We start from the raw sequence: 27,532 nt of genomic DNA on the forward strand, positions 1-27,532 counted from the left end.
CAGGGGAGGCGCAGGGAGGGGGTAGGAGCCCAGCGAAGCGTTGGAGCAAGCAGGAAGGGAGAGCGGTGCAAAGGAGAGGGGGCCAGGGAGGGCCCCGAGGAGGGGAGGGCGGTAGGGGCAGGGGCGGGAAAGGGTTAGGAGGAGGGACTTGGGAGGGGGAGGAGCAGGGTGGTGACTGGGGTTGGGAGGGTGGAGGCGGGGCGCGCGGGGGGAGGCGGGGCGCGCGGGGGGAAGGCGGGGCGCGCGGGGGGGGCGCGCGGGGGGAGGCGGGGCGCGCGGGGGGAAGGCGGGGCGCGCGGGGGGAGGCGGGGCGCGCGGGGGGAGGCGGGGCGCGCGGGAACTGCGTGCGTTTGCTCTGTGCGGCCTGCACGCGGCGTCATGGCGCGCCTGCTCCGGGCGTTCTGGGCCTTGCCCTTCCGAGAAGTAGCCCGGCGGACCGGAGCGGGCCTAGCGGGCAGCGGCGGCGCCGGCACGGGGGCAGGTCACGCGAACGCAGGTAGGCCCCGCTGCCGCCGCCTCCCGGCTTGCGGTTTCACTTCACCCGCCTGAACTTGGGGGTCCGAGTGCTGGTTCTGCACGTGACTCTTCCTTCTAGAGAAACTTCTTGGCTGCGCCCCTGTGTGCTGTTCAGGACAGTGGGTTGTACATTTGGACGGACGTGGGTGGGTGTCCCTGAATATTTCCTTGGTAAAATGTCGGCCTCAGGAGCCCCTGACGCTTGTCCCCAGACTCCAGGCAAACGATGCTCCCTCCTGTAATGGCCCGTAATCTGTTACACTGTCGCCCTCTTAAATTCTGCATGCTTCTTTTCCCAGGGGAGAAACGAGCGGTTCAGACTTTGGACGCCTGCGGATTTGCTTCCTGCCCTGCTCTATTTCTTTGTGTGTGTCCCAGATCTAGGGAGACGTGTAGGCTAATAACTCGTGCCCCTTTAGACTGATAATCATTGATTGTCAGTGGCTCTGAGACCAGTGAAAATGTGTGTGTGTGTGTGTGTGTGTGTGTGTGAGTGTGATGTGTCCGTGTTTCTTTAACATGCCTTTGGCTCCTCTGTTGGATTGGGGCGCATTCGCATGTCATCTTTTAGTTTGGAGTCACCTGCGGAGACCTGTGTCAACTGGCACTGTATTTCAGATCTATTTCAGGGTGATTTAGTGCTCCCCGTGGATTGGCTTCTTGGGCAACTGCCCAGCTGTCCCATCTCTGAATCCGATTCTGTTATATGTCCGCTGAGGAAATTTCAAGATACCTGTCTCCTCTGAAATGTACCAATCACTTGGAATTCTTTTCATCCCCTGAAGTTCTCAAAATATAGTTTTAAATAAATAAAAGCACAGGCTGCGTGAAGTAGTAGCTGATCCAACATGACTTCCAGGCATGACCTTCAGCACCCCATGGTGTCTTAGCCAGCCTGATGATATTTGTTGCATACCTACTGTGTGTCAAGCGTTGGCTTCCTGAGAACCACAGGGGATGGAAACGTCATACTTGTGGGCCGGAGCTCTCCTCATTACCTTTTTATAGGATAGTGGTTTCAATGGCAGCTTGGCTTTTATGTTTGTTCTGGTGTGGTCAGAAGTAGCCTTGATGAATTGCCTGGGGGATCTAACGTCTTCAGCAACATTTAAAATCTGGCCAGACACCAAAACATAACAGGAGCTTTGTAACTTCTCAGACACCCCCTCCTGGGAATTTATTCTGAGGAAATAATTCAAAAGAACAAAGTTATATGTACAAAAATGTTTTTAACAGCACCACTCTTAAGAACCAGAAGCTGGCTGTAACCCAAATGTCCATCAGTTAAGGAATGCTTAAGTAATCCAGAAAAGTTCAATTCCAAAAACTATTAGGCACCCGTTAAAAATTATAGACAGGTAAGAGTTTGGTGTTGACATGTTGGGCATGTTCTGAACTTGGTAAGCTTAAGCCTGTGTTTTTCTTCTGTAAAATAAGGATAATGGTAATAGTAGGGTTATTGTACAGATTAAATGAAAAACATTTTAAATGCTTCATCACAATAACTGGCCCTTAGCATACGGTAAATGGTAATTATAATTACATAAAGAAATACAAAGGACAAAAGTATAGCTACATTTAACCTACGTTACAGACTTAGGGAAGGTTGAGAGAGAAATGAGATGTTGTTGGTGACAGAAGACGGTTCCACAGCACTGAGATTTGTGCTACGCAAGAGGCCAGGCCCCTATGACTTTGTCTTTGAGATCGTCAAGAGCAAATCGAGAGAGGAAAGTAAGAAGTATCCTGGAGAAAACTGTTGTTTCAGGAAAACATTCTAGAAATACTCTGCTAGGAAACCATCCTGAGCACTGGTTAAACCAGTCCAGTCACTGGGGTGGGAAAGAAGACTAGTCTGCAAATTACAATGGGCTGGGGATTCTTTTTGTGCCAGTTCCTGATAGGTTTCCTTAGTCTCGACAAGTCTTTATTGAAACAAGGCCGCCTTGTGTGTGACACTGGGTAGCAGAGCAGCTGTGACCAGAAAGGTGAACAAAACCAGAAGGAGGTAACCAGTATGTGACCATATGACCAAGAGAGGGTGTTAGGTTATTTTATTTTATTTTTAAATGTTTATGTATTTGTTTTGAGAGAGAGCGAGAGAGAGCAAGGGCACGAGCAGGGGAGGGGCAGAGCAAGAGAGAGAGAATCTTAGGCTCTGCACTGTCAACGCAGAGCCCAACACGGGACTCTGTCTCGTAAACTGTGAGATCATGACCTGAGCTGAACTCAAGAGCTGGCCGCTAAACTAACTGAGCCCACCCAGGTACCCCAAGAGGGTGTTCTTTACAGATGAGAAAATCTAAGCCCACCTCTTGGAATATATTGCCAACAAGAAAGATCGCCTGTGCCAATCACAGCACAAAGCGAGAAAAGAACCCAGAGGAATCCAAGTGTATCAAAGCATAGTTCAAGGTAAAGCTGCGTAGCTATCTAGCACAATAATAAGAGCAACCAAATCTTTTGGTAGCGAAGATCGCAAGAGAGAGCGCAGAGGGAATCTGAAAGACACGCGGTCCCTAAAGGGCCAACTTGAGGTGCAGGGGACCTGGACTAAGGACAGAAAACACCTCTACCCCCACTCAAAAGGACCAGAAGCCCAACGTTGAGTCCTCTCTGGCCACCGGTGTCCAAGTGACCTTACTCCTTCCTAAAATGGTCACTGGTTGTGTGTTGTATGTACAGGCGCCTCAATTGCTGTCTGGTGAAACTGCAGAGCTTACACATAATGCAATTTGCACTCAAAGCTTAGTTTCCTAAAGCGTAGTACGTGAATTGGCCAGAGCAGCCACAACAAAATACCACAGGCTGGAAGGCTGAAGCACAGAAATTTGTTTTCTCATCGTTCTGGAAGCTGGGAGTTCAAGATCAAAGTATTAGCAGGGTTGGTTTCTCCTGAGGGGCCTCTGTCTTTGGCTTGCAGATGGCCTTTTCTCTGTGCTCACACAGCCCTAGAGTCTCTTCCTCCTCATGTGAGGACACTGGTCAGATTTGGCCCATCCTGTGGCCTCATTTTTAACATAATCACCTCCTTAAAGGCCCCATCTCCGAAATACAGCTATAGAGATTAGGGTCCACCCATATGACCTCATTTGGCCTTATCTCTTTAAAGGCCTTGTCACCAAATACTGTTACCTTCTAAGGTACTGAGGATTGGGACTTCAACATATGAATTTTGGGAGGACACAGTTCACCCCCTAACACCATGATTAAAGAAACCTCCGTAAGTGATGCAGACCTGATCCTGACCCGAGAGCACCCAGCTGCCCGCTGGCCATTTTGCTATCAAGGCAGGGTCCGTCTTCTCTTGATGGTGTCTTCTAGGCTGCAGATTTACAGTTAAATGTTGCATATTTGGTGCTTGAAGAACAACTAGTGTGAACATTGTTACCTACCCATGAAACCTTTCACACACATTGTGTAAAAGGTACGTACAGATAAGGATTAGAAGAGCCGTGAAAAATGGGGGAGAGGGGCAGAGGGAGGGAGAGAGAATCTTCAGCAGTCTCCACACTCAGGGCAGAGCCCGATGTGCGGCTTGATCCCCTGACCCTGGGATCATGACCTGAGCCGAAATCAAGAATCAGACATTCCACCAACTGATCCACCCAGGCACCCCGAAAAACGTGCTTGTTTAGATAAAGGAGTAATTCTTCCATCTGACAATGTAACAAACAAATTTTTAGCCTTTATTTGTTTTTGAGAGAAAGCGTGAGTGGGAGAGGGCAGAGAGAGAGAGAGGGAGACACAGAATTGGAAGCAGGCTTCAGGCTCTGAGCTGTCAGCACAGAGCCTGACGTGGGGCTCGGGCTCAGCAACGGCGAGATCTCAGCCTAAGCCGAAGTCGGACGCTTAACCGACAGGTGCCCCTTTTGCCTAACAATTTAAATCTTAGTTTTAAAGTTTAAGCTAAAAAAATAGGAGAAGGGGAGTGTCTGAAAAGAATTAGTCACTCTAATAGATGTGGTAAAATACAGAGCTATAGGAGAGGGATCTGGGGGCCCATCCAGGATTCAGACCTTGGGTTCGAAGCTGAAGGGCGGGAGTCCCGCTGAACTTTCGTGCTTCTTGAATTCCCTCTTTCTGGTGTCAGCAGTTGTATTGTGTGTGGAAAGACCCTAAGGGCAATGCTTCCAGGAAACAGTAGTGGTTTTTTTCCCTCTAGCCCATTCCACTTCCTCCCCAAAAGGAGAAGGGAAGATAATAGCAACTTTCCAGACTATAAATCTCAGTACCAAAAGTCAGTGCTCGTCTTAGAATTCCACAGAAATAATAAAAGACCTTTGCTAAAGGCAAGAATGTAGGTGGAGTGACGCGGCAGGACAGACACTTGGAGGGTCAGGAGAGCGTTTTATCATGGTGCTCTCCTACTCCTTTCTATAACCAGTGTCAGTGATAGCCAGGGTTCAGTTTTCCCACATTTCCCTCAAAACCGGTGTAGATTCTGGGAGGGAGAATCAAATCCCGCTCTTGCTCTTGCCATCCTTTTTTTCACTATTTGAGGTGGCCTTTGTGTGACCAGTCCCGGCTTAGGTCACACAGACACGTTGGCCCTGGACGGCTTTTGGATCTTGCCCTTGGTTGAAGGCTTACAAAATATAGTTATACACATCTGTTGGTCTTTTCAACGGCCTTAAGTAGAATGTCTTCCGCTTCTCTTGTGGTTAAACACATAGTTCCAATTAAAGCCAGTTCTGATCCCACTTGGTCTTAAAACAACCAAAACACCTTTCCCTGCTAACCGCGCCTGAAAAGATTGCACAGTGTTTTCCCCTCACTGGGCGGTTAGGCTGGCATTGCTTTGTAAAACTCTTATTGTCACCTTGAATAGTTATCTAAAGCTTACACAGTCAATAAAATGTTCACAGTTTCATTGTTCTCCTATATTTCATCTACCTAAGGTCAAGGTCAAAAACAGCTCCACAGCTCTCCCCTCTTTCTCCTAAATCATCATCAACTTACGCTCTTCAGTGGACAATTCCCAACAGCATACTAGGATACTGTGATCTTTCTCCTCATAAAGAGTACTCTTGATCTTACTTCCATTGCAGCTACCTGCAGAACTCCCGAGGGACCTGTCTGCACTGTCTCCCTTTCCTTCCTCCTCTTCTCTATCAGATCTATTCTAGTCACACACACACACACTCCTCCGCCTAAACTGCCCTTTTTCAGGGCACCAGTGTCGGCCACATTGCCAAACCCGATGGTTAATTATCAGTCATCTCTTTCCAGGACGGCACATTTTTGTGGTTTCCTTCCTGCCTCACTGTCTGCTCGTCCCCATCTCCTCCACCTGTTTATCTTGGGGCACCTCCAAGATAAACCCTTGGGCCTCTCTGTTCTTCCCACACTCACCAACTTGGGGGTCTTCCAGGCTCATGGCTTTAAATAACATCGTAATGCTGTGAGGAGTCCCAAATTTACATGGCCACCTTGGGCCTCTCCCCAATTTCTGCATCCGTAAATCCAGCTGCTTGCCTGACGTGTCCACTTGAATATTGAGCTGGCATTTTTATTAACAAGCCTTCAAACCTGCTCCTCCTGTAGGCTTCCCCGTCTTCCCCTGCTCGGACCTAGAGCCTTGGAGTGGTGCCCCTTTGTGTCCTTTCTCTAGTACTTCACATCTGCAAGTCCTCTGGCTCTGCCATCAGAATACAGCTGGCGAGGGACCTCTCTAAGTCTGTCTGCTGCCGCCACCCTGACCCAGGACTCCTCGCATCTCTCGGCCAGGTTGTTCAAGTGCCCTCTGTGCTGGGTGCCCTGCGGCGACCTCTGCCCTGCTTCAATTTTTTTGGTACATCAGCCAGTAACCCTTTTAAGTATGTTAGATCATGTCATGTCCCTGCTCATCTTCCAGTGACTTCTGCACTCAGAATAAAAGCCACCAACCTTAGGGTAGCCTTCAAGGCCCTTGGTGGTATGCCCGCTACCCCCTTAGCTCTCTGCTCGCACTTCTGCATATTTTCCTGCTCGCTCCACCCATTCCCCTGGCCTTCCCGCTATTCATCAGACATGCCAGGCACACCCAGCCGGGTTTTTCTCTTGCCTATGTGCTCTTCTAGATATTCACACGGCATGTTTTCTGATTTCTGTGTGACAACACCGAACAGTTTGGGGCAGTGAGGAAGAAGAAGCGGTGCAAATAGGGGAGGGCGTTTTGTAATCGGGGACTTTGTCATCTCTGCTGGAGATAATGGCGGCCTGAGCCAAGGTAGTGGCAGATAAGTGAGGATGAGCAGATCCTAGAGCTATTTAAGAAGGAGAAGCAACAGGGCTTGGTGCACGGAAAAGGAAAGAGTCACGGAGAACGGCCTGGCGTTCCGGTTTAAAGCGTGGGATCAGAGAGCTGGAGCACATGAGAGGAGGAGCAGATTTGGGTCGGGCGGGGCAGGGGAGACACGCGAAGTCCTCTCGCGCACGGTGTTTGAAACGGGACGGCCTCAAGGTACCCGTCTGTGGTTGCATATGGATCTGGAACTCAGCAGAGAGGATGGAAGGAAGCTAGATGTGGGGGTCTCATCGTGTGGGTGGTCCTTAAGCTACTCAGCGGACAAAATCACCCAAGGGCAGGCAGGTGTGGTGCGGTGACAGAGGCAAGCCTAGGACAGCCGGACTCGTTCCAGGGCTGGCTGACGAAGGATGCCTAAAGGGAGCCGTGGGAGAGACCAGAGAATCGGGTGCCACGGAAGCCCAGGGAAAGCAAAGGTACCACGGGAGAATGCCAAGTGTCAGGACTACGGGGAAATGAGAGAGAAGGATGAAGGGTTCCCAGGCTTCACGGAGAAGGTGTCAGCGGGCTCCCTGAATTTGGAGGCGGTGCGGTGGGGGGTGCGGCGTCTTCAGTGCCTCACGCCCAGAGGCCCGTGATGTCAGCCTGCCCCGCTGTCGGCGATGCTCCCTTTGCTTCTTTGGTTAAGGTGGTGACGTGTACATTTTTCCGTTGTAGAGGCTCATTTTCTTCCTCATAATTAACACTATCTTGAAAATGTGTAACTGGTCCATTCTTCCAACAGTCGTTCGCCCAGGGTTTTAGAATCCCCTGCCGATTCTTGCTTGAGTCAGTGACTATTTTAGTGATTATAAAAGGGTGATTTTTTTTTTTTTTAAATTGTATCATTCCCCCGTCCATTTATTGCATGGCATTCTGCATTGGTAACTCTGAAAGGCCACGAGCAGTAGTAATCGTCACATAAATACATCTTGCTTTGCGCCCCAGGAAATGAGTCCTGGGGAAACCGTGTGCAGTTGAACTATATTTTCATAGGAAAATTTCGGAGGTGTATTTCCAGAGTAAAAAAGAAGTCCCCATAGCTTTACAAAAAGTATTTAAGAAAGGGCAGCTATTGACATATTTAACAGATTAAAAACTTTTTAATAAAATGCGAACAACCATAAGCAACAACAACACGATATCAAAAATACCGTATTATGCGGTATTATGAGCTAGCAATGAAGATACAGATCTTCATTATTTAGGACCTCTTTCTGGTAACAAAATGAATTTCAAATATGATTTTCAGACATGTTCGGTATTTGGCGGTAACACCATAAGTGTCTAACCTTTTATCTTTGTTGCTGTGGTCAGTTACTAAGCCTTCGGGCTGCCGTTTTCTCATTGGGAAGTTGAGGTGGACAGATCATAAAACCCTTTCGCATTCTTCGTGTTGGATGGTTGAAGCATCGGTTATATATACCTTGGGCTTCCTCCTCCCCTTTGGCTAAAAAGAGTATTGTCCTAGTTAATTTGTTTACATTCACTGGAGTAAGAGTCGTAAGATTGAAGCATAAGGATGGATTCTGGAAGGTCTCCGTTTCTTTGCAGGGGCATACGCTGTAGGAGTCTCTTTTTTTTCCGCACTAGATTTTTTTTTTTTAATAAAGACTTCTGCCGACAAACGACAGCAGAGAGATTTTTATAAACCAGCGAAGGAGAGGAGTTGAATAACCCACTGGCTCACGGTTCTTTTCTCTCCAGTCACTCAGCTACTCCCAGCCGTGTCCTGACAAGAAATACTCCTCTGGATGCGGTAATAGAAGAGGGATCAACGTGCACCCCCGGGCACCGGAGGAGATCTTATTCTGCATTATTTCATATTTCAGCTGCCTCTTTAGCTCCCGCGCCCCAGTCGGACGAGAAAACCGGCTGTCCGCTTGCTGCTCCTTTCTCGTGAAACTAATGAGTCAGTTGAAGCATTTTGTACCGGAGCTTTCTGGTCCCCGGGACGAAGGGAGTCGTGGGAGAGGGGAGGGGCGGCCGTGTCCTGGGGGTGGCCGTGCACTTGAGGAGCAAGGCTCAGGGGAAACGTTCATTGAGTCCTTTTGTTCTAATTAGAACAGGTTCCCATTTAACCACCCCGGGTCGCTCACAGAGCACGAGCCAGTCCCTCACCTGGAGCGAGTGGCAAAAGAGGCTGACTCCAGAGCGGTTCTACATCACGAGGCAAAAGGGAACCGACCCGGTAGGCCACACTGCCGACGGTTTGGTGACTGGATGGACCGGGGGTGGCTGGAGGGGGGGTTGGGGTACGTGTCGCTCATCCGCTCTGCCCGTCGTCCGGCCCTCCTCCGTGGTTCTCCCTCTCGGGCACCCGTGTCCACCTGCCTGTAGGGACCGGAAGCCTTCCCGGACCCCCCCTCCCTCCCCTCACCCTGTTCTGCCTCCTCAGTAACCTTCCCGTTGCTCTCCTTCTGGCCGCCCTTCTCCACGCGGCTGCCAGAGAGATCCGAAGACACAAGTCCGACCACAGCCCTCCGCCGCCCCTCCAGAGGCTTCCCGCCGCTTCCAAGGTAAAGAGCAAAGTTTACAAATGGCTAATTAGGCCCCAGTGGCTCTGCCCCCGGCCTCCTGCCCCTCTCCTCGGTCGGGCTGTTTTTCCTATCTCTGCGCTAGGGCCACACTGTGCTTCCTTCCGCTCTCAAACACCCTGGGCTCCCTGTCCCTTCGGCCCTTGACCCTGTGTCCTGCTCTCCCCCATCCCCTCACCCATCCTCCCTGCCCCTTCAGACCTACCTCTCAACCCCCAGCCCCTGTGCTCAGGGAGGCCTTTCTCGGCCCCAAGCCGGCCTTGCTGTTCCCAGCACTTTTCCTTCAGAGCACTTGCCAATGTTGGTGTGGCCCTCGCACAAAACACAGCGTCTGGCCGTGGCCCGCCCTCAGAAAGTAAATTTTTGTGACTTCTGAGTGAGTGCGGGCTAAGAGGCAGAAACATTAAGCTGCATTCATCAGGCTCAGCTTTGACTCGTTTCCGTTTCCGGGGGGAGCCGTCCTCCATCCTCCGTGGGTCCTCATTACGGTGCTGTTTTCCCAGCACAGCGCTTCTTAACCAGTAATCTGTCTCACACCCAAGTATAGCCGCTGGAATAAAGCCGTAGAACGCGGTTACTAGACCTTTTCATTGGGGAAGTGGACCCCACAGAGTGGACCACAGCGCTTTTGCGGACCTGTGGAGTATTTCTGTCTTTCCTTCAGCAGGCCCCACCGAGTTCATGTGCACATGGCCGTGGAATCATGGCACACCCTCGGTTTCTCCGATGCTGACGTCGTTAGGCCGGCAGATCCCAGTAGATTCTTGTGAAGTCCTGCTATTTTTTAAAACTTCCTGTGGGTGGGACTCTAATAATCCTTCCCTGGGAAAGAGACCGTGGTTATTAGTGCAGGTAGTACGGGAGCCACGTGTGATTCTCTGTGTGCAGTTGGGCGTATCCCAGAATATTCTAAGCCAGCCCTTTCTCAGGGACACAGCCAGGCAGGGTTTGGTATATATACCGAGCCTGGAGATGAGCTGACAGATGTTGAGGAGAATAAATCTGTGGGATTCTCAAACAGATGGTGCAGTATGCTCTGTACATTTGGCCATTTTACAAAATGAGCATCATCCAGTATTTTAAGTAATGTTATAAATCCCTTTCAGCTGACCCACGTCCACACGTAACTTCTTGGAATAATGCAGAACTAGCCGTAAGCCTTGCTAACGAGAGAGAAGTAACATGTCTAAGCTTTCTATTTGGTCACCCACACTTAAAACTTCGGTCGCGCGTGTTCGTATTGGGCCGCAGGGGTATGTTAGCACTCGGGTAGACACACCAGATGAGTTTACAGCCTGGTTGCACCATAAAAGTCCGACAGAAGGCAGTCGAAGGCAGGTTTTATGCAGGTCACCCGCTGTCTGCCCCGCAGAACTGCTCTCCACATGCTTTGCTCTGCTCTGAGCTCTGGGAAGAACACGCTCCCCTTCCCTCCGGCTACTGACCGAGTGAGGCAGTGGATGATGCCGGCGAGGTCAGAGGACACAACCGAGAAATCAGGATCCGGGGTCCTCTCAGAGGCCGTGCTCCTGCAGGCCGCCCTCACCTACGGCCGCAGCCTCACGGGTGCTGGGAGCTGCCCCATCCTTGGCCCCACAGGCCTAGTAGGGTAGTGTGTTCTCAAAGCCACGGGCCCGGGGCTGCTTCACCCTCCCTGTTGGTTGCCGCTGGCCCTGTCCCCACCTTTGTAAATCGTTCTATATGAAGTTATGTGCAAATCGCCCTTTTGAGCGTGCCATCTGTTCCCAACAGGTATGTTGTATGGACGAGATCAAAGAAAGAGGTCCCGTTGGTCCAGACAGACTGCCTTCAGGACCACCATAGCAGAATACCACAGACGTGGGGGCTTAGACAACAGACATTTATTTCTCACAGTTCTGGAGGCTGGGAAGTCCCATATGAAGGTGCTGGCCAGTTCAGTTCCCGGTCTTTTCCTCCCCATCTCTGTAACGGCACCCAGACCAGCCCTGGGTACATACTAGGTTTTCAAGTAAATACTAGAATGCACAATTGAGTTAAAAGCTGAGTTCGGCCCTAAATAGATGATAAGACTTATATAAAATTGAGGTGTAAGGGGAAGGAGGCATCAGGAAATCGGTCTAGGAGGCCTGGATAGATGTCACTTCATGAAATGTGTCTGTTGAAGCTTCCTAGGCTTTCTAGCTCAGCCCCAGGACTGGTGGCCCTCTGGCATGTGTGTCTCGTCAGCCCAGGCGGGAGGGATGTGGAGCTTGGTTGCAGATGCCACGGGTGGGAGCAGGCACCCAGGGGGACAGGCCGTAAAAAGACCAGCTTTCTACTGTTCAGAACTACTGTTCTGCAGCTCAGCTTAGAGTCTTTGAAGAGGGAAAACGTCCAAGTGTGCCCAGATGGTAGGCTCAGCGGGTTATTTTGAAATTGTCCGTTATGCGGCTCGCTGAAAACGGGCTGTTAATATTACCACGGGGAATCTGAATGTTTGACCTGTGATTTTTGTCGAGACGGGAAATGTAGGAAGGGCAGAAGAGTCCAGCCTGCCTCCCGAGTCCGTTCTGCAACGTGGCGACCCATTCAGAGGAGCGCTGGCTTCTCTTTCATCCCGTGCAGTTGGGGGAGCGCTTGCTGCCCGGCCCTGCTGGTGGATGGTCCGTAGTTGGCTGGGGTGAGAGGGTTGTTTTTGTTTTTGTTTTCTTTCCTTTCCTTTTAATTTGCTTTCACAAAAGGAATTGGGCAAAAAGCTCTTTGTTTCTTTTTCCAACAGCGAGATCCAATTTGCAAAATGGCATTTTGAAAAATACCGACTTGGCTGACTCATTGCCTCAAGTCTCCTTGTGTTTTTCTTGGGAAACCTCTGGAAGCCCGCAAACTCTTTAGGCCACAATTAACGAAGTCATTTCATCTAGGTAGTAACTTTGGTATGGGATGATCTAACTCATTATTTAAACGTTTATTAAGTATGCAACGCCCTAAATGCCACGCGAAGCGTATTAAAGGCACAACCACGAGCTGACAGAGCTATGCTATTTATGTATTTATATTCTGTCTTTAACTGGAGATTTCAAAGTGTTTTCGACAGTGGACTGGATTCCTATTGTATTAACTATTTTGAGACGAAGACTGAAATCTTACACCATCCAGAGGACTGTTCTCTCACTTTTTCACGGACTTTGATGTTCTTGGATGAAAGGTGCTATATAAATACAAAGCATTATTAATGTCATAATTTGAATATTTGGCACAATAAAGGCTGGGTTGTGATAAGCCTGCAGGCTGCTTCGTCGGGCACGTTGTAATTTTCTCTCTGGTGATGTTTGCACTTCGTCAAATTAGCACAAAAATTCCTTGATTTGGGGACTGAAACTTGGATTTAAATCCGCCACAGCATCTCCTGCAGGTGTTAGGAGAACCCTACGCATGATGTATCTCATTTGCTTTCAGCCTTTCAGTGGGATCTACCTGAATAACAAGGAATCAGGAATGGATCACTGTGTGTGCTGGGACAACCCACTCTTCAGGTAAGGTCAAGGTGGAGAGGTACTGAAGGAGAACGGACCTCCAGATTTCATGCAGCTCTGTCTCATTTGAAGTCTTGGCTAAATATATACCCCTGTTGTTTTTAATCGCCCTCCTCATTTGGCATGGTTGCTATAAGGAGAGCTGTTGATATAAAATACTTGCCTGTCTTGATTATTTCTAGCATGTAGAGCAGTTAACGAGATCTCTTAGCCGGTATTCTTTCTTTCTGTATCCCCGAGAACTAGACAACAAATAAAACTTCATGGGCACCTTAAGGTAACACTATTAGAATATTTTCCTGGGAAAGTATTTAAAGAAACCTAAACCATAATAGTATTTGCCTGGCCATGTGATTAAAACTATATCTCTCCCAGGGAAAATGGGTTTATAATTTAATTTGGGAAATGTAGAATTTTATGAGGATAGATTCCCCACAGTGCTTGACAGTAGTGAATACCATACCCTGTTCTATACCAGCTAAAAGTAAATTTAATTGTCCCTTGATTTCAAAGCCTCTTTTAAGTCAATCAGGATCTGAAATCTCTCAACAAAGGCTTTTTTGTTTAGCCATGCAGGAAACAGTCTAAAAACAGTAGATTCGATGAAGAAGAAAGGAAAACATCTTTGAAGTCCTGTTTTCAGAACTTCAAAGATATTTTCCTTTCTTCTGCATCAACCCTAAATTGGTTTAGAATAAAATATAAATCAAGCCAGCTCTGTGAATCTTCCATTAAGCCGGGCTTCATTATGTCCTTTGGGCTTTGAGCAGACCGGGCTTTCTTGGGCTGCTGGCTGCTAATGTGGGCCAGATTTGGAAAGCCAGACCCCGCCGGCAAGGATGAGGAACAATTAGGATCGATTTCCCTTCATGCTTGCGGAAGGGCAAGTCTTTGCCCGGATTCACGCACTATGACAAGTGGCTGGTGAGGAGACGTCTAAGAGAGCAGTCGGCCCGGGATGGCCTGGGGAGAACGGAGAGAAGCAGGTTATTTTAACACAGGAAGATGTGGGACGCATATTTCTGAGCCATTAGTTGTTCCTCGACCTTTGGTTCTGTGAAGGAGGAGCAGGACCTTGAGATGGCCAGCCTGCTTTTAGTCAAAAATAAAGGTGTACAGTAACCAGACGGATGCTCTGTTTCTACCTTTGGGCTGTGAAGACAGGATGAGAAGCTGCCCTTGTAAGGGCATTCTCCCACTTTGCGTTCATTTTCTTACTTCACTGGTGTTCCAGTTTCTGCACTAGTAAAATTGAGACCTTTTCCTCCCCAGGGCCCACCATCCCCTCACCGCAGCAGCCAGTCTGGAATCACAGAACGTTGGAGCCAGGATGGACCTGAGACTAGAACAGTAGTGTAGACTGTCCAGGAGCAATTTCTGCCTCCATGGAAATGCTCCAGATCTGCTCTATCCAATATGGTGGCCACTAATCACATCTGGCTCTTGAACGCTCAGTGTCGTTGAAGATGAATTTTTAATTTTATTTAACTCTAATTCATTTAAAACTAAAAGCCCACATGTGGCCAGTGGCTACCGTATCGGCACAATGCTTGTCCAAATTAAGGAAGTCGAGTGACCAAACCCAGGTCACTGAGATAGTGAAGCAGCCAAGACTAACAGGAGAACCAGCCAATTCTCGAGAAGCCCGTTTACCAAAGGCCAGTTTGCGAAGCTGCCGATTCACCAACCTTACTTATTTCTTTTTTAATCATTTAGTTTTAGTTGAAAGGTTTCTATTTTTTTTTCCCCCTTAGGGACTTTTGAGTTGGTTTCTGTTCCATTTTCCTGCTGCTGCTGCTGCTGAATGATTGAAACTGGAAGAAATACGAATATGTTTAAAAGGATCTTTTATGCTCCAGAATATACTTTTCTTAAAGATGTATTTGTCTATAGGAGAGGTAGGATACTGAAGTGGCTAGGGGTCTGCTCCCCTGCTGTGTGACCTTGGGCATGTCTCTGAACCAGTCTGTGGCTTGATTTCCTCACCTGTAACGTGCTAGCACGATAGTTGGACTTCATAAGGTTGTTGAGAGGATTAACTGAGTCGCGAGGTAATGCACGCAAAAGCACCAGCTCAGTGCCCGGCATGTGCCCAGCAAGCACTCAGTACTTGTTGGCAATGACCGTCCTCAGAGACGGATCCTTCTTAAGGCTGCATATGGAGATAAGTCTTTGAGAATGAGGAATTCTTGTGAATATAGTCTCATTAATGAGAATCTATCAATGAAGCTTATATTCCTGAGCATGCTTCCCATTCAAGAGCTTGGTCTTAGGAAAATATTCTTATTTTGCCTCTCTCTTTCTCTAGTCTCCAGCCTTCATAGTAGCAAGCAGGGGTGGAGAAAAAAAGTAAACATTCCTCCAAATGCTTGCGTAGGGTCAAAATGAGGGGGAAAGTTGGTCAGCCAAGAAAGAGTCAAGTGGATGCGGGACCACTGCCTCTTGGCAGAATTGGCTTCACACAGAACCAATATGGTGCCTGTTCCGGGAGACATGCCTCCTGTCCAAATCAGAGGCCTTTAATCCAAGGTTTCCAGGTCCAGAACACTCTTAGGATGTTATCACCCCTCTGGGGGCTCCAGACTGTTGCTTCATTTGCCACCACTTCCCTGCTTCCTCTGTTCCCCTTCTTTCTCCTTCCCCTCCATGTACCCATTCTGGAAGTGTTTATTAAAATCTGTGGGATCACATGTTTGGTGCTCCTACATCCTTCTCAGAATAGAAGGAAACTGAAAGCCTAATATTACTTTCCTTCTTACATAACATCAGGATGTCCTGCATGTTACAAGTAACTAAGTAACATTGGTTAAAAACCTTTTTTGTGTTCCGGTTCCTCCGAATGAATGGAAATTCTTCTAAGATTTTAGAGTTGTCAGTTATCACCAGGTGCTTCGGCTGTAGTTTGGGGGGTGTGGAATTTCCAGAAATGAAGAAAAACCAAAGCAAATAAACACGTAAAAAACACGCAAACACACAGCAAAAAAACAAAACCAAAGAAACACCTCTAAGAGTATATGAAAAGAGATGATCCAGAGTGGTTTTAGTTTCCCAAGGTAGAGTCTTATAATCTGGTAATCATTTAAATATGTTTATTTTAATTTCTTTTTTTTATTTAAAAATTTTTAATATATATTTATTATTTGTTTATTTGACAGTCTCGCGTGCGATGAGCGGGGGAGGGGCAGAGAGGGAGATGGAGAATCCACAGTGGGCCCTGGCACTCTCAGCGCAAAGCTCAAAGTGGGGCTCGAACCCATGAGCCATGAGCTCATGACCTGAGCTAAAGTCAGATGCTCAACCGACTGAGCCATCCAGGAGCTCCCATATATATTGGAATTTCTAATTGACCTTAATATTTAGGTTTCCATTCTGAAATTCTGTATGATGGACCTCTCATTATTACCTGGTAAAATCTGCAGATTCCGTTAATTGCATCAGTAAAGATTTATTGTTTCCCATAAACATTTTAAATGACTTTTTATTAGTCTTTAGATTAATTCATTAAAAAATGTATTACATTCGTAATTCTCCATCAAAATGCCTTTAATGATCACTGGTTTACGTGTAATGTTAAGGGTGAAAAGGCTGTGACTAAAACATACTCAAAATGTTTTTCCCTGGGCCAGGGTGCCTCGGATGAATAGTTTTGAGCCCTTTGGAAAGGGTTGCAAAAAAAAAAGTGGACCTATGGCTGCTCAGATTTCATGGATATCTGTTATTAATAATAGTAATGATTTTTAAAAATAATGGCTACCGATTCATGTACCGTTTATCCAACACTATGCTAAATACACTGTACCTATAGGGAAACTATTTCAGGTAGTCTTGTTAGCAACCTTGTGAGGCAATAATGCCTTTACTGTTCTATCCATTAGGGCACTGAGGCTTTAAAAGACTAAATAACTTGCCAAGGTCACAGATATAGCAGAGCCTGGCTCCACGCCCACACCTGTCAGAAGTCAGGGCCCTTACTCAGAGTTCTCAAAGGCTGGTCTGAGGATCCTGGGAGTTTCTGGGACCGTTTTAGGGGCCCTACAAGGCCCTCCCTCTCTTTCGTTACTGCATGTCCATGAGGCCACATCCTCTTCTGTACCTCAATCAAAATAGCAGTGCAGCAGATTGAATCCAGAAGCACATACGAAGGGTCAATGGTCTTTTTCCTTTTTCTAAGCTAGATGTTAAAGCGATGCGCAGAATTGTAAAACAGTGCATCTCTTCTCACTAAGTGTTTGTTTCATTTTGGAAAATATAATCCGCTGTCAGAAAAGTAGGTTATTTATGGGACCAGGTAATGAATTCGTTATTTTCAAAAATAACTTCATGGATGATTATTTACAACCTGTCAGTTACAATTTCTAATTTGTTAAACATCGGTATCCGTAATTCCCGTAAACAAAAGCTCTCAGAGCTCCTCAGTGATTTAATAGAGAGCAGTCCTGAGATGGGAGTGTTTGAGGATGACCGCCTCAAACCTGACTCTTACTGCTGCGGCTTGTGCTCTCCCCCAAGCTTCCTTCTGCGTTCATAGGCTAGGGAGTTGGTTATTTGCCATTTTTCCTTCTCTTTACTCAGGTTTTTTGGTTTTTGGCTCTTGGTTTGTCTGTTCGTTTGTTTGTTTTGCAGAGTTTATAGTGCATTTCTTCTCCCTCTTCCTTAGAGAGCCCTTCCCCTGCCATTGCAGATTTTCCACTCGGGTTCCCTAGTGCCCTTTGAGGGAGCTCACCGGGGGTCCCTGGCGCGTGGATTTGCGTGTTTCCCTCTCACTGCTCTGGTCGGCCCCTCTGGGCCTCTCCCACCTCGGCGCCATTCGTTCCCATGGGACGTGTCCAGGAGGGTCACGGCGCCACAGCGACTGTTCACAGCGAACCTTCACGAGCACTTACCCCCCCCCCCAGCCCCCGCACAGTATCTCCTTCAATCCTCAAAACGTCTCCATAACGTAGGTGTTATTCTCCCCATGCTACAGATGGGGCCCGGAGAGGTTACATAGCCTGCCCAGTGTCACACAGCTGCGAAATGGCAGAGGCAGTCAGGCTTCTGTGTCCGGGTAACCGGAAGGTCCTGCTGCTGAAAATGCGTTTCATCAGGTCTCCCCCTGCTGGGCCCAGACTGTGACGCCCTCCATGGACCACTGTTCTTTCATTTACATTTCCCCCTTTTCCACATTTAGACCACTTGGATTGGATCTGTGTTTCCTAATGGGCATCACAGTTCACAAAGCCTCTAGTGTTTTTCGGTCCCTGTCGGACATCGGGAGGGGAGCCGGCAGCATTGCAGGAACAAGAGATCCTTTCAGGGGGACGGGACAACGTGTTCAATAGTGACAGTGCAGCGGGCAGGGTTCCTGCGGAACTCTGATTGTTCACCTAACTGGCCTGGAGGTCTGGCAGAGGAGGGAGGGGATCAGAAAAATGAGTTGGGGCATCAAATGCTCTTCGTGTGTTCATAACAATCTCAGCAGCTGCCACGTGGCGAGTGTCTTCCACAGTTCCGAGAAAAAGTACCGCTCCGGCACCGGACGGCCTTCGTTTTCTGAGGCTCACGGGACGTCTGGTTCTGATGAAAGGGACGCGGGGATCCTGAGAGGCGTGGACACCTCGTTAGGATTAACTCGCACCAAGGTTGTCTGCAAGTAGGTGGGGCTTTTTTGTTTTGTCTCTTTGGTTTTCCCCGATGCTGCAAAGAGTGTAGCTGGTGTTATGATGCGGGAGTATTTTCGTACTTTTCTACGCTTGCTACTTCAGATCCTTCTCCCATCATTCTGGGCACTGCAGGGAAGAAAAAGAACTTTCCTGAGCCACTCTCTGACGTAGCCGTTCCTGGTTGTGGCCTTCCAGAGATGGGGCAGAGGGAGGGAGGGAGAGAGAGAGAGACAGAGACAGAGTGAGCAGAGGAGGGGCAGAGAGAGAGGGGGAGAGAGAGAGAATCCCCAGCAGGCTCCGTGCTGCCAGCGCAGAGCCCGACACGGGACTCGAACTCACGGGCCATGAGATCATGACCTGAGCCAAAGTCAAGAATCGGACCCTTAACTGCCTGAGCCACCCAGGCGCCCCTGTCTTCTTTCATTTCTTAATCAAATTCTGATGTGATAAGCTTCCCTCCCCCCATACTAATGTCAGACACCAGAGTGGGGTGGCCATGCGGGGTGCGGCCACATGGGGCTCACCTGTCTAGTTTCGGAGCCCGTCTTGGCCGCGTGCTTCCTGATGGACGTGGGCCTAGTGGGCAGAGGTTTTGCATCAACAGTGTGGCACTGAAGTTCAAACCAAGGAAATGCTGTCTCCAGGGGTCCCCTCCCCTCGCCACTGCTTCATTTACACCCTCAGTTGTCACCGCTCATATGAATGACGTGTTCTATTGGCTACCAAGCTAGGCCAAATGTGCTGCTGGCACCAGGCAAGTCACAACCTCTGGGATGTATTTACCTGGACTCAGCCCAACCCTGACTCCAGCTTGGACTGGAATTTCATGCGGTGACAGAAGGGCAGCCATTTCCATCGAATTGACTTCTGTAGGCTTTGCCTGGGACCAGAGGGTGTGACTCTTGGGGGACATTAAGAAGCTGATGGACCACGAGCCAAAAAACTCCTACAAAACTACCCTGACCTTACCACTGCAGTGAAGCACTTCGTGGACCTATACAGGTGAGGGGTCAAGGGAAAAGAGGAAGGGGACGCGGGATTAGAGTAATCAACAATCCCAGCGCCGAAAGAAATGCCAAGGACCGGGGTTGTGGGACAGCAGAGTTTGGGAGGCACACGCAGTGATTGATGGGATGCATGGTTCTTTTTCATAGCTTTAGAATGTCTTGACCATTCTGGTTTCATGCTTTCTACCCACAAATAAGTGCCAGTGGGAGCTTGTTAGGTTTCAGTGATTAATGAGTAAAAGTGGCTGCAAAGTTAAGCTTTAACATGTTCAAATAAAATACTTAACTAAAATCGGTGTTTACTTTGTGTCTAAGCCTATGAATTTGCTCTTTTGTGAAAACTCTAAATCAGATACCAAAAGGAAAAAGAAACAGATTACGTTGGAGTAGGCATCTGGTTATACAACCTTAATAGAACTCAACTGTTTTACAAATTGAGAGTCTTGAATACTTTGCTATTGAAAGCGTTTAAATTATTTGAGGTTTTATAGGCAGAAAGAAAAACCTAATGATTCCATTTTTCTCTTTATTAGTTTGTAGTGCATCATGTAGCTTTTCTTTTAGTGGTTACCATGGAGATCACAACATGCATCCCTAACTTGTCACAGCCATATAACAATTATTTTTGCTACTTTTCCAAGAATGCTCTCCTTAGATCGCTTTAACCTCATTAACACCCTTCCAAATTTTGTGTTACTGTTGCTATGAATTTAATTTTACACACAATTTAAGCCCCACAAGTCATTAATTTATATGCCAATATTTATTTATATTTACCTACATATTTCCTCCTTATTTCTTTCTGAAATATCACATTTCCCTGTGGGATTGTTTTCTTCTGCCTGAAGAACTCTTTAAAAAAAATTTTTTTTTGGGGCGCCTGGGTGGCGCAGTCGGTTAAGCGTCCGACTTCAGCCAGGTCACGATCTCGCGGTCCGTGAGTTCGAGCCCCGCGTCAGGCTCTGGGCTGATGGCTCGGAGCCTGGAGCCTGTTTCCGATTCTGTGTCTCCCTCTCTCTCTGCCCCTCCCCCGTTCATGCTCTGTGTCTCTCTGTCCCAAAAATAAATAAAAAACGTTGAAAAAAAAAAAATTTAAAAAAAAAAAAAAAAAAATTTTTTTTTAATGTTTATTTATTTCTGAGACAGAGCATGAGCAGGGGAGGGGCAGAGACGGGGAGACACAGAATCTGAAGCAGGCTCCAGGCTCCGAGCTATCAGCACAGAGCCTGACACGGGGCTCGAACTCACAAACAATGAAATCGTGACCTGAGCCGAAGTCGGACGCTCAACTGACTGAGCCTCCCAGGCGCCCAGAACTCTTTCTTTTAGTTCATGATTCCTAGATTGAATCTTCTCAGTTTCTTTTGTTGGCTGAGAAATGTATTTATTCTCCTTTAAAATGTTTAAAGCTTTATCGAGGAAAAGATATACCAAAAAATTGCACCTATTTAATGTATAAATTTTGGTGAGTTTTATCTCCGTTCATTTTGGAAATATTTTCCCTGGGCATAGTATTCTAATTTGGACATTTTATTTTGGCATTTTTAAAGTTCCATTCCATCGTCTTATGGCTTCCATTGTTTCCTCTGTGAAATCAGCTGCCCATGCTATTGGTGCTCCTTTGAAAGCAGTACGTTCCCTGCCCCAACCCGCAGCTGTTATGAATTTCTCTTTTGATTTGATTTTCAGCAGTTTATGATGTGCCCTAGTGTGGTTGTCTATGTATTTATTGTGCTTGGGGTTCACACAGTTCTTTGAATCTTCGGTTGATACTTTCATCAGTTTTGGAAAATTCTGTTACTCTCCCTTCACTATTGCTTTTTCCCTGACCTCACTCCTCTCCTTCTAGAACTTGAATCACACAAATTTTAGGCCATTTATTGCATCCCATGTGTCTCTATGGTTCTTTTCTGAACTTTCCCAGTCTTCCAAATTTCCATACTTCAGTTTGGTTTTTTTTGTTTTTTGTTTTTTGTCTTTTTGGTCAACATGCTCTGTAATTTACCATTCTTATCGTTTTGCTTGTTTAACCCGCTTTTAAGCACATCTTTTGAAGTCCTCATTTTAAGTGGTATATACCTTTTTAGCCCTAAAATAACCATTTGATTCTTTTTTATGCATTCCAATTCTCTGTTGAAGTTCTCCATCTTCAACAGAGAAAAATGGGTGTATTTTCCTCCCATGGTTTTCGTCTCTGCTCTTGAACATGTTAATCATAGTTTTAAATATGTTCTTGCCTTTGGGAATTCCTAGTAGTGGGCTTCCATGCATCTCAGATATAATCCTCCAGAGTAAGAGCGTGGGAAAAAGGCCCATTCAGAAAATACTGACTAATCAGGAAGGTCCCTTTGGCCCATTCAGTGACCCCATCTGTAGCACCTTTTCCCATAGTGCTATGCCTGATTTCAGGAGTGTTTGCTACAATATCTGTTAAGTTTTCACTCTGACCATACTTTCATTTAAGAAAGACCTCTCCTAAAAATAGAAACAGTTCTTGGTACCCTAGTCGGCCCACCTTTCTGGAGGCTTCTGCCATTCCAACCAAGTACCAACCGTGTAAGCACTCTCATCCTGAAGCACTGAATAATGCATGCAGAGGAACAATTTTAATAGAATATTTCTTTCATCTACTTTCCAGACATGGTTTTCTTTGGCCTCAGAAGAGAATATTACTATTTTATTGTATTAGCCGTTTTATATGGTAACCTCCTATCCAGTAACTTTTTTTCTACCTCTCACCATCAAATTAGCACCCGTACACACAGGGTTAAAAAAAAATCTATATTTAGAAAGAAGTTGAAACCAGTGACTTGTTTGAGTAGACTCATAACTGGCGAAATGACCATTGGATTATGTGTTGGTGGGTTGGTTACACCTCTGCTCCCTATCTCAGAAGCAACAACAAAAAGGCCAAAACACTCCATAAGTGACTGGTTTGACTTACATCTGAAGGTGGAAAGAATATCAACTTGCTAGAGCAAATGATTAAATTATATTCTTTCTTTAAAAAGTAAATTATTAAGTAATGTATTGACTGCAGTGCAATTCTGACCCTAACCACCCAGAGTTAGTACCCACTCCACACGTGTGGGGCACAGTCCCCAAAAAGACTACTCTCGTGTCCTTTGCCAGCTGCAGGTTTGGGAGTCCTTAGGCTACTTGCACTTCTGACCATCTGGCTACAAATCCAAAGGTGCTCCTGCGACCTCCTTCAGGTTCAACAGTTCACCAGACTCACAGAACTCAGGAAACTGCTATACTTATTATTACAGTTTATTCTACAGGATACAAATCAAGACCAGTCAGTGAAGAAACACACCGCGAGAGGTTCTGTGCCCTCTCTGTGTGGAATCAGGTCGCATCATCCCCCCAAAACACGTCAATATGCTCAGCAACCAGGATGCTCAGCAGAGCTTCAGTGTTCGGTGTTTACTGGGATTTCATTGCATATGTGTGACTGATGGACTCATTGGCCACATGATTGAACTCAATCTCCCTTCCCCCAGAGGTGGGGGGTTGGGCTGATAACACGTGGCTCAAAGCCTCGAGCGGCCCTCTAATCACATGATTGGTCTTACCAACATGACCAGTCCCCATCCAAGTCATCTTAGCATAAACTCGGGTGTGGTCCAGTGACCCCTCATGAATAAGAAAGACACACTTAACCACTCAGGAATCTCCAGGGGTTTAAAAGCTCTATCTCGGGCACCCAGAACAAGGATGAGACAAATTCTCAATTATATGACATTTAAGAAAATAACACTACGTATCAAAAATTATAGGCTATTGTTAAGATATTTGTAGCTTCAAATTCTTTTCTTTTTTATAAAAGAAAGCAAATGAAATAAAAGATTCATTTAACGAAGTTAGAAAAAAGAATAAGGCAATCTTATTAGATATCTTCATAGGATAAAGAAAGGACAAACTAAGAGGAGACAGTGAATTAGGAGAGCCATTTATTAGAACATCAAAGAAATGCGTCTCTGAAAAACAATGACAACATAAAACAGACTTCCAGTCATTTTAATCAAGAAGAGAGAATGTTCATCTGAACTAAAATAGAAATGAAATGTGGAGTATAAAAACAGGTAACAGGAGATTTTAGAATTGTTAACACATGCTTGTTAGAGCTCAACTGGAAAATACAGATGAAACGTGGGGGGTATTTTTAATTGAAGTATATAGTTGACCTACAACATTACATTAGGTGTATAACGTAGTGGGTATATAACATGCTGATTTGACAGTTACGTACATTACAAAATGCTCACTAAGGTTAAGTGGTCACCATCTGTCACAGACACAAAATTATTACAGTATTATTGACTCTATTCTCTATGCTGTGTTCTTTATCCCTGTGACTTACTTATTTTGTTCCTGGGAGTGTGAGTGTGCAGCTCTTAATCTCCTTCACCTCTTTCACCCATCCTCGCACCCCCCTCTGCTCGGGCAACCACCAGGTCTCTATTTTTGTGAGTGTATTTCTGCTTGTTTATTCATTTGTTTTTTAGATTCCACAGATAAATGAGATCATATGCTATTTGTGTTTACCTGACTTATTTCACTTAGCATAATACCCTCTAGTTCCAGGCACGTTGTTGTGAATGGCAAGATGCCATCCTTTTTAATGGCTAAGTAATATTGCAGTGTGGGGTGGGGGTGGGTGTCCATTTGTCTATCAGTGGACCCTGGGGTTGCTGGCAGATCTTGGCTATCGTAAATAATGCTCCACTAAACATATGGGTGCTTGTATCCTTTTAAATTCATGTTTTCATTTCCTTCGGGTAAATACCCAGAAGTGGAATTACTGTATTGTATGATATTATTCCTCTTTTTAATATTTGAGGAACTTCCATACTATTTCCACAGTTTCTGCACCAATTTTCATTCCTACCAGCAGTGCACAAGGGTCCACATCCTTGCCAACACCTGTCTTTCTGACATCAGCCATTCTGACTGGTGTGAGGTGATGTATCATTGTGGTTTTGATTTGCATTTTCCTGATGATTAGTGATGTTGAGTGTCTTTTCATGTGTCCGATGGCCATCTGTGTGTCTCCTTTGGAAAAATGTCTAAACCCTCTGCCCATTTTTCATTGGATTATTTATTTTTTGGTGTTGAGTTGTATGAGTTCTTTGTATATTTTAGATATTAACTCCTTATTGGATATATGATTTACAAATATCTTCTCCCATTCAGTAGGCTGCCTTTCCATTCAAATATGTGATTTTTATGGGAAATATTAAATTTAAAAAATTGTTATAAGAAGATCTTTTTTTGAAAAAAAAGAGATTTTATTATTAAGTAATCTCCACACGCAATGTGGAGCTTGAACTTACAACTCTGAGATCAAGAGCCGCGCCCTGTACCGACTGAGCCAGCCGGGCGCCCCGAGAAGACCTTAATATCTGAATAGACTAATACGCAAAGAGAAATTACTCATAGTTGCCTCTCAAAAATAACTCTGGACCTGGAGAGTTTCATGAACAAATTCCTTCAAACCTCCAACAATTCCTAAGCCATATCCATAGTAGATTTAATATTTGCAAAAATAACACAACAGTGACATTAGATCCTGTCAAAGGTAGAGGATAACATAGACGAAGGAGATGTATAAACCGATTTTACCTAAGAAAATACGTGTGAGAACATTAAGCAAATTACTAACAATGAATTTAGTCATACATTCATTTATTAAAATGGTACCAAAGGAATAAAATTTAGCTTTCTCTTTGATCAGCATGAAAAATTAGATTCTTTGAAGGTCCCTCCTGTTCAAGACAAAACAGAGCCTGCACGAAACATACTGATTTTTCAAATCACATTGCTAGACCTGCAAGATGTAAGAGACGTCTTCAAGACATGTCGGGTGCGGTGGGGGCAGGACTCTAACAGGAAGCGAGGGCCCTTCACACTCAGAGAAGGCCGGGCTGCCTGGGTGTGGGGGGTGGTTCAGCCGCCGTCACTCATCCATTCAAGTATTTATCCAACAGATGTTGAAGGGGTACTTGCTGTCCGCTGGGCTCTTTTCTAGTTACCGGAGACACGGCAGTCAACAACACAGATGAAGTCTCTGAGCTCCTGCCCTCATTTGGAGCTTCCGTAGAGGTAGAGGAGGTAGGCAATTGGCTAAATTAGTAAGTATAATAAGATTTTAGCCAGCGCTGAGAGCTGTGGAGAAAAGCCAAGCGTGGAGGCGGATGGGACACGTTGGGTGGGTTATAATTTTAGATTGGGTAACTAGGGGAATGCCTCACTGAGAAAACTTGCAGGTGAGGGAAGAGCATTCCGGCAGAGAGGACCACACACCGCACAGTTTATGTGGAGGGAGTGCCCTTCACGAACAGCGAGGGGACCAGTGGGGCCCATTACGAGCCAAGGAAGAAAAGAATTCTCTACAGTGACCCATCTTGTTTCTTCCGACATGATGAGTTAAATGGAGGTATAGTGAGGATGCCAAAATTGGGGGGGGTGGGGGGGAGAGTGATAGTAATTAGAATCGTAGAATAAAAATTAGAGTAATAATACGAATTAGAAATTGCAGGGAGGCCAAGAGAGCAGGACTGCTTTTGTAAGGAGAGCTCCTTCTGGCTGGTGTTGGTGGGTATTCCTCTGAAGCATGTCTTCCTTCAGGCTGATCAAAGGATCCCAGTGGTTGGGTTGGCTGTAATCGGACTTAGGAAAGGACGGAGCGGACACGTGTCACATCGCCACCAGCGTGCACATCCCGTCCTGAATCGTGCCATCAGGCTCAGCTCAAAAGGTGAGTCGAGAACGGGCCCCGGCAAGCACCCCCGCGACTTGCAAAGGTGTAAATCCCAGCCCGAAGGCTGGCTGATGACCCGACGGATGTTCTCCCTGTGGCCACGGGCGTGCTGGACCCACCATTGGTCTGAGGGGTGTCAGAGGCCTGTTCCTCACAGATTTGTTAAATCATCACGTTGTACACCTGAAACGCATATAACGTGTACATTAACTATACTTGGATTAAAAAAAGAAAGCAAGCCCGTCCTCAGGAATAGCCCAAGGATGTTTCTCCAAGGTTATCTGTCATGGTTTGATCCCGGCATAAGCCGCACACAGCACTCTCCATCCCCCTGGGGCAAGGGTGATTTGAACACATCACATTACCAGTGACCTTGAGAGTCCCAGGTCTACTGACCTCCTGGCATTGTAGGGTGGCCTGAGAGGGGCCACTGGGGCCGGAGGACTCCAGGAAAAGGCCGTTTTCTCAAGACGCCAGCAAGTGAGGAATTCTTCAAAGAAGGGGCTGTCGGCAGGCTCGCGTCTGCCCAACTTCCTCTCCTCACACTCTCTGACTTTCTCCCACCTTAGGACGCACTAACTGAGGGTCCCCCGAGTCTGGCTCTGGGGAGCAGGGGTGGGAGGACGGCCTTCGCGGCCGGCTGAGAAGCTTCTGGTCGTTTCCTCTGCACAGGGGGCACCCGTGGGGCTGCCTCCCGTCTGTGTAAGGGAGGGAGGTTTGTGTCCGCGAAGTCACCCATGACGAGGTCCTGGAGTGTTCCCACGGACGGGATGCCCTCCTCCCCGAGAGTCATGAACAAAAGAGCACTTCCTGTTACATTTAGATGCCGATTATCAGGGAGGGGGTAGTGATTGATGAGATGAGGGTGCAGGGAACGTTCTCTCCGTCGTAGGAGTATTTGGCTGCTTGGTAACTGTTCACAGCCTGTTTCTTCCTAGTGCGCACCCCCCGAAGTCATTTTCTTTGTAAATGTTAAAAGCCATGTGAAAAAAACCCAACAACCTTGATGAGTCCTCTTTGTACTTCCATCAGCAACATGGCAGCCTCTGAATAAACTGTGATTTCCTTCACCGTGCCTGTTGAGAACGTTTAGGCCACATTTAGGAAAAACAACGATGACGACACCTGGGTAGGGGTCTCAAGAACAATTAGCAATTAAAATAATCTGTGTTCTACACTTCCGTATCAACACGGCCGCTTGACTGATTTCCGTCTCAGGCACAGCCTCGCTCGGGAGCAACGTCCTCCCCAGTTCAGAGCCGTCGGAATCACCGGAGGCATCTTGGGTGTTGTGAGGCGTCT

General features: G+C 46.8%; 1 protein-coding gene across 10 annotated transcripts; it reads left to right on the forward strand.

The window, feature by feature from the left end:
- Window positions 1-319: 319 nt before the first annotated feature.
- MSRB2 (methionine sulfoxide reductase B2) lies at window positions 320-27,300 on the forward strand. Of its 10 annotated transcripts, none has more exons than XR_013556936.2 (5): window positions 470-496; window positions 12,739-12,815; window positions 25,458-25,581; window positions 25,737-25,906; window positions 26,098-27,300. XR_013556936.2 is itself a non-coding variant. In XM_060659162.3 (4 exons), the coding sequence occupies exons 1-4, from the start codon at window positions 379-381 to the stop codon at window positions 18,449-18,451; spliced, it is 495 nt and encodes a 164-aa protein (XP_060515145.2). In that variant the 5' UTR covers window positions 320-378; the 3' UTR covers window positions 18,452-18,927. The 10 variants fall into 10 exon arrangements, 2 of the variants coding, with proteins under 2 accessions (XP_060515145.2, XP_078306468.1); XR_014137900.1 differs by lacking the exons at window positions 470-496; window positions 12,739-12,815 and adding an exon at window positions 19,189-19,459 and having other exon boundaries at window positions 26,098-26,227; window positions 26,800-27,300; XR_014137901.1 differs by lacking the exons at window positions 470-496; window positions 12,739-12,815 and adding an exon at window positions 19,189-19,459 and having other exon boundaries at window positions 26,098-26,227; window positions 26,903-27,300.
- Window positions 27,301-27,532: the final 232 nt, after the last annotated feature.

This window comes from Panthera onca, chromosome B4, assembly GCF_046562875.1.
Source record: "Panthera onca isolate mPanOnc1 chromosome B4, mPanOnc1 haplotype 2, whole genome shotgun sequence".
In the NCBI taxonomy this organism is placed as follows: Eukaryota; Metazoa; Chordata; class Mammalia; order Carnivora; family Felidae; genus Panthera; species Panthera onca.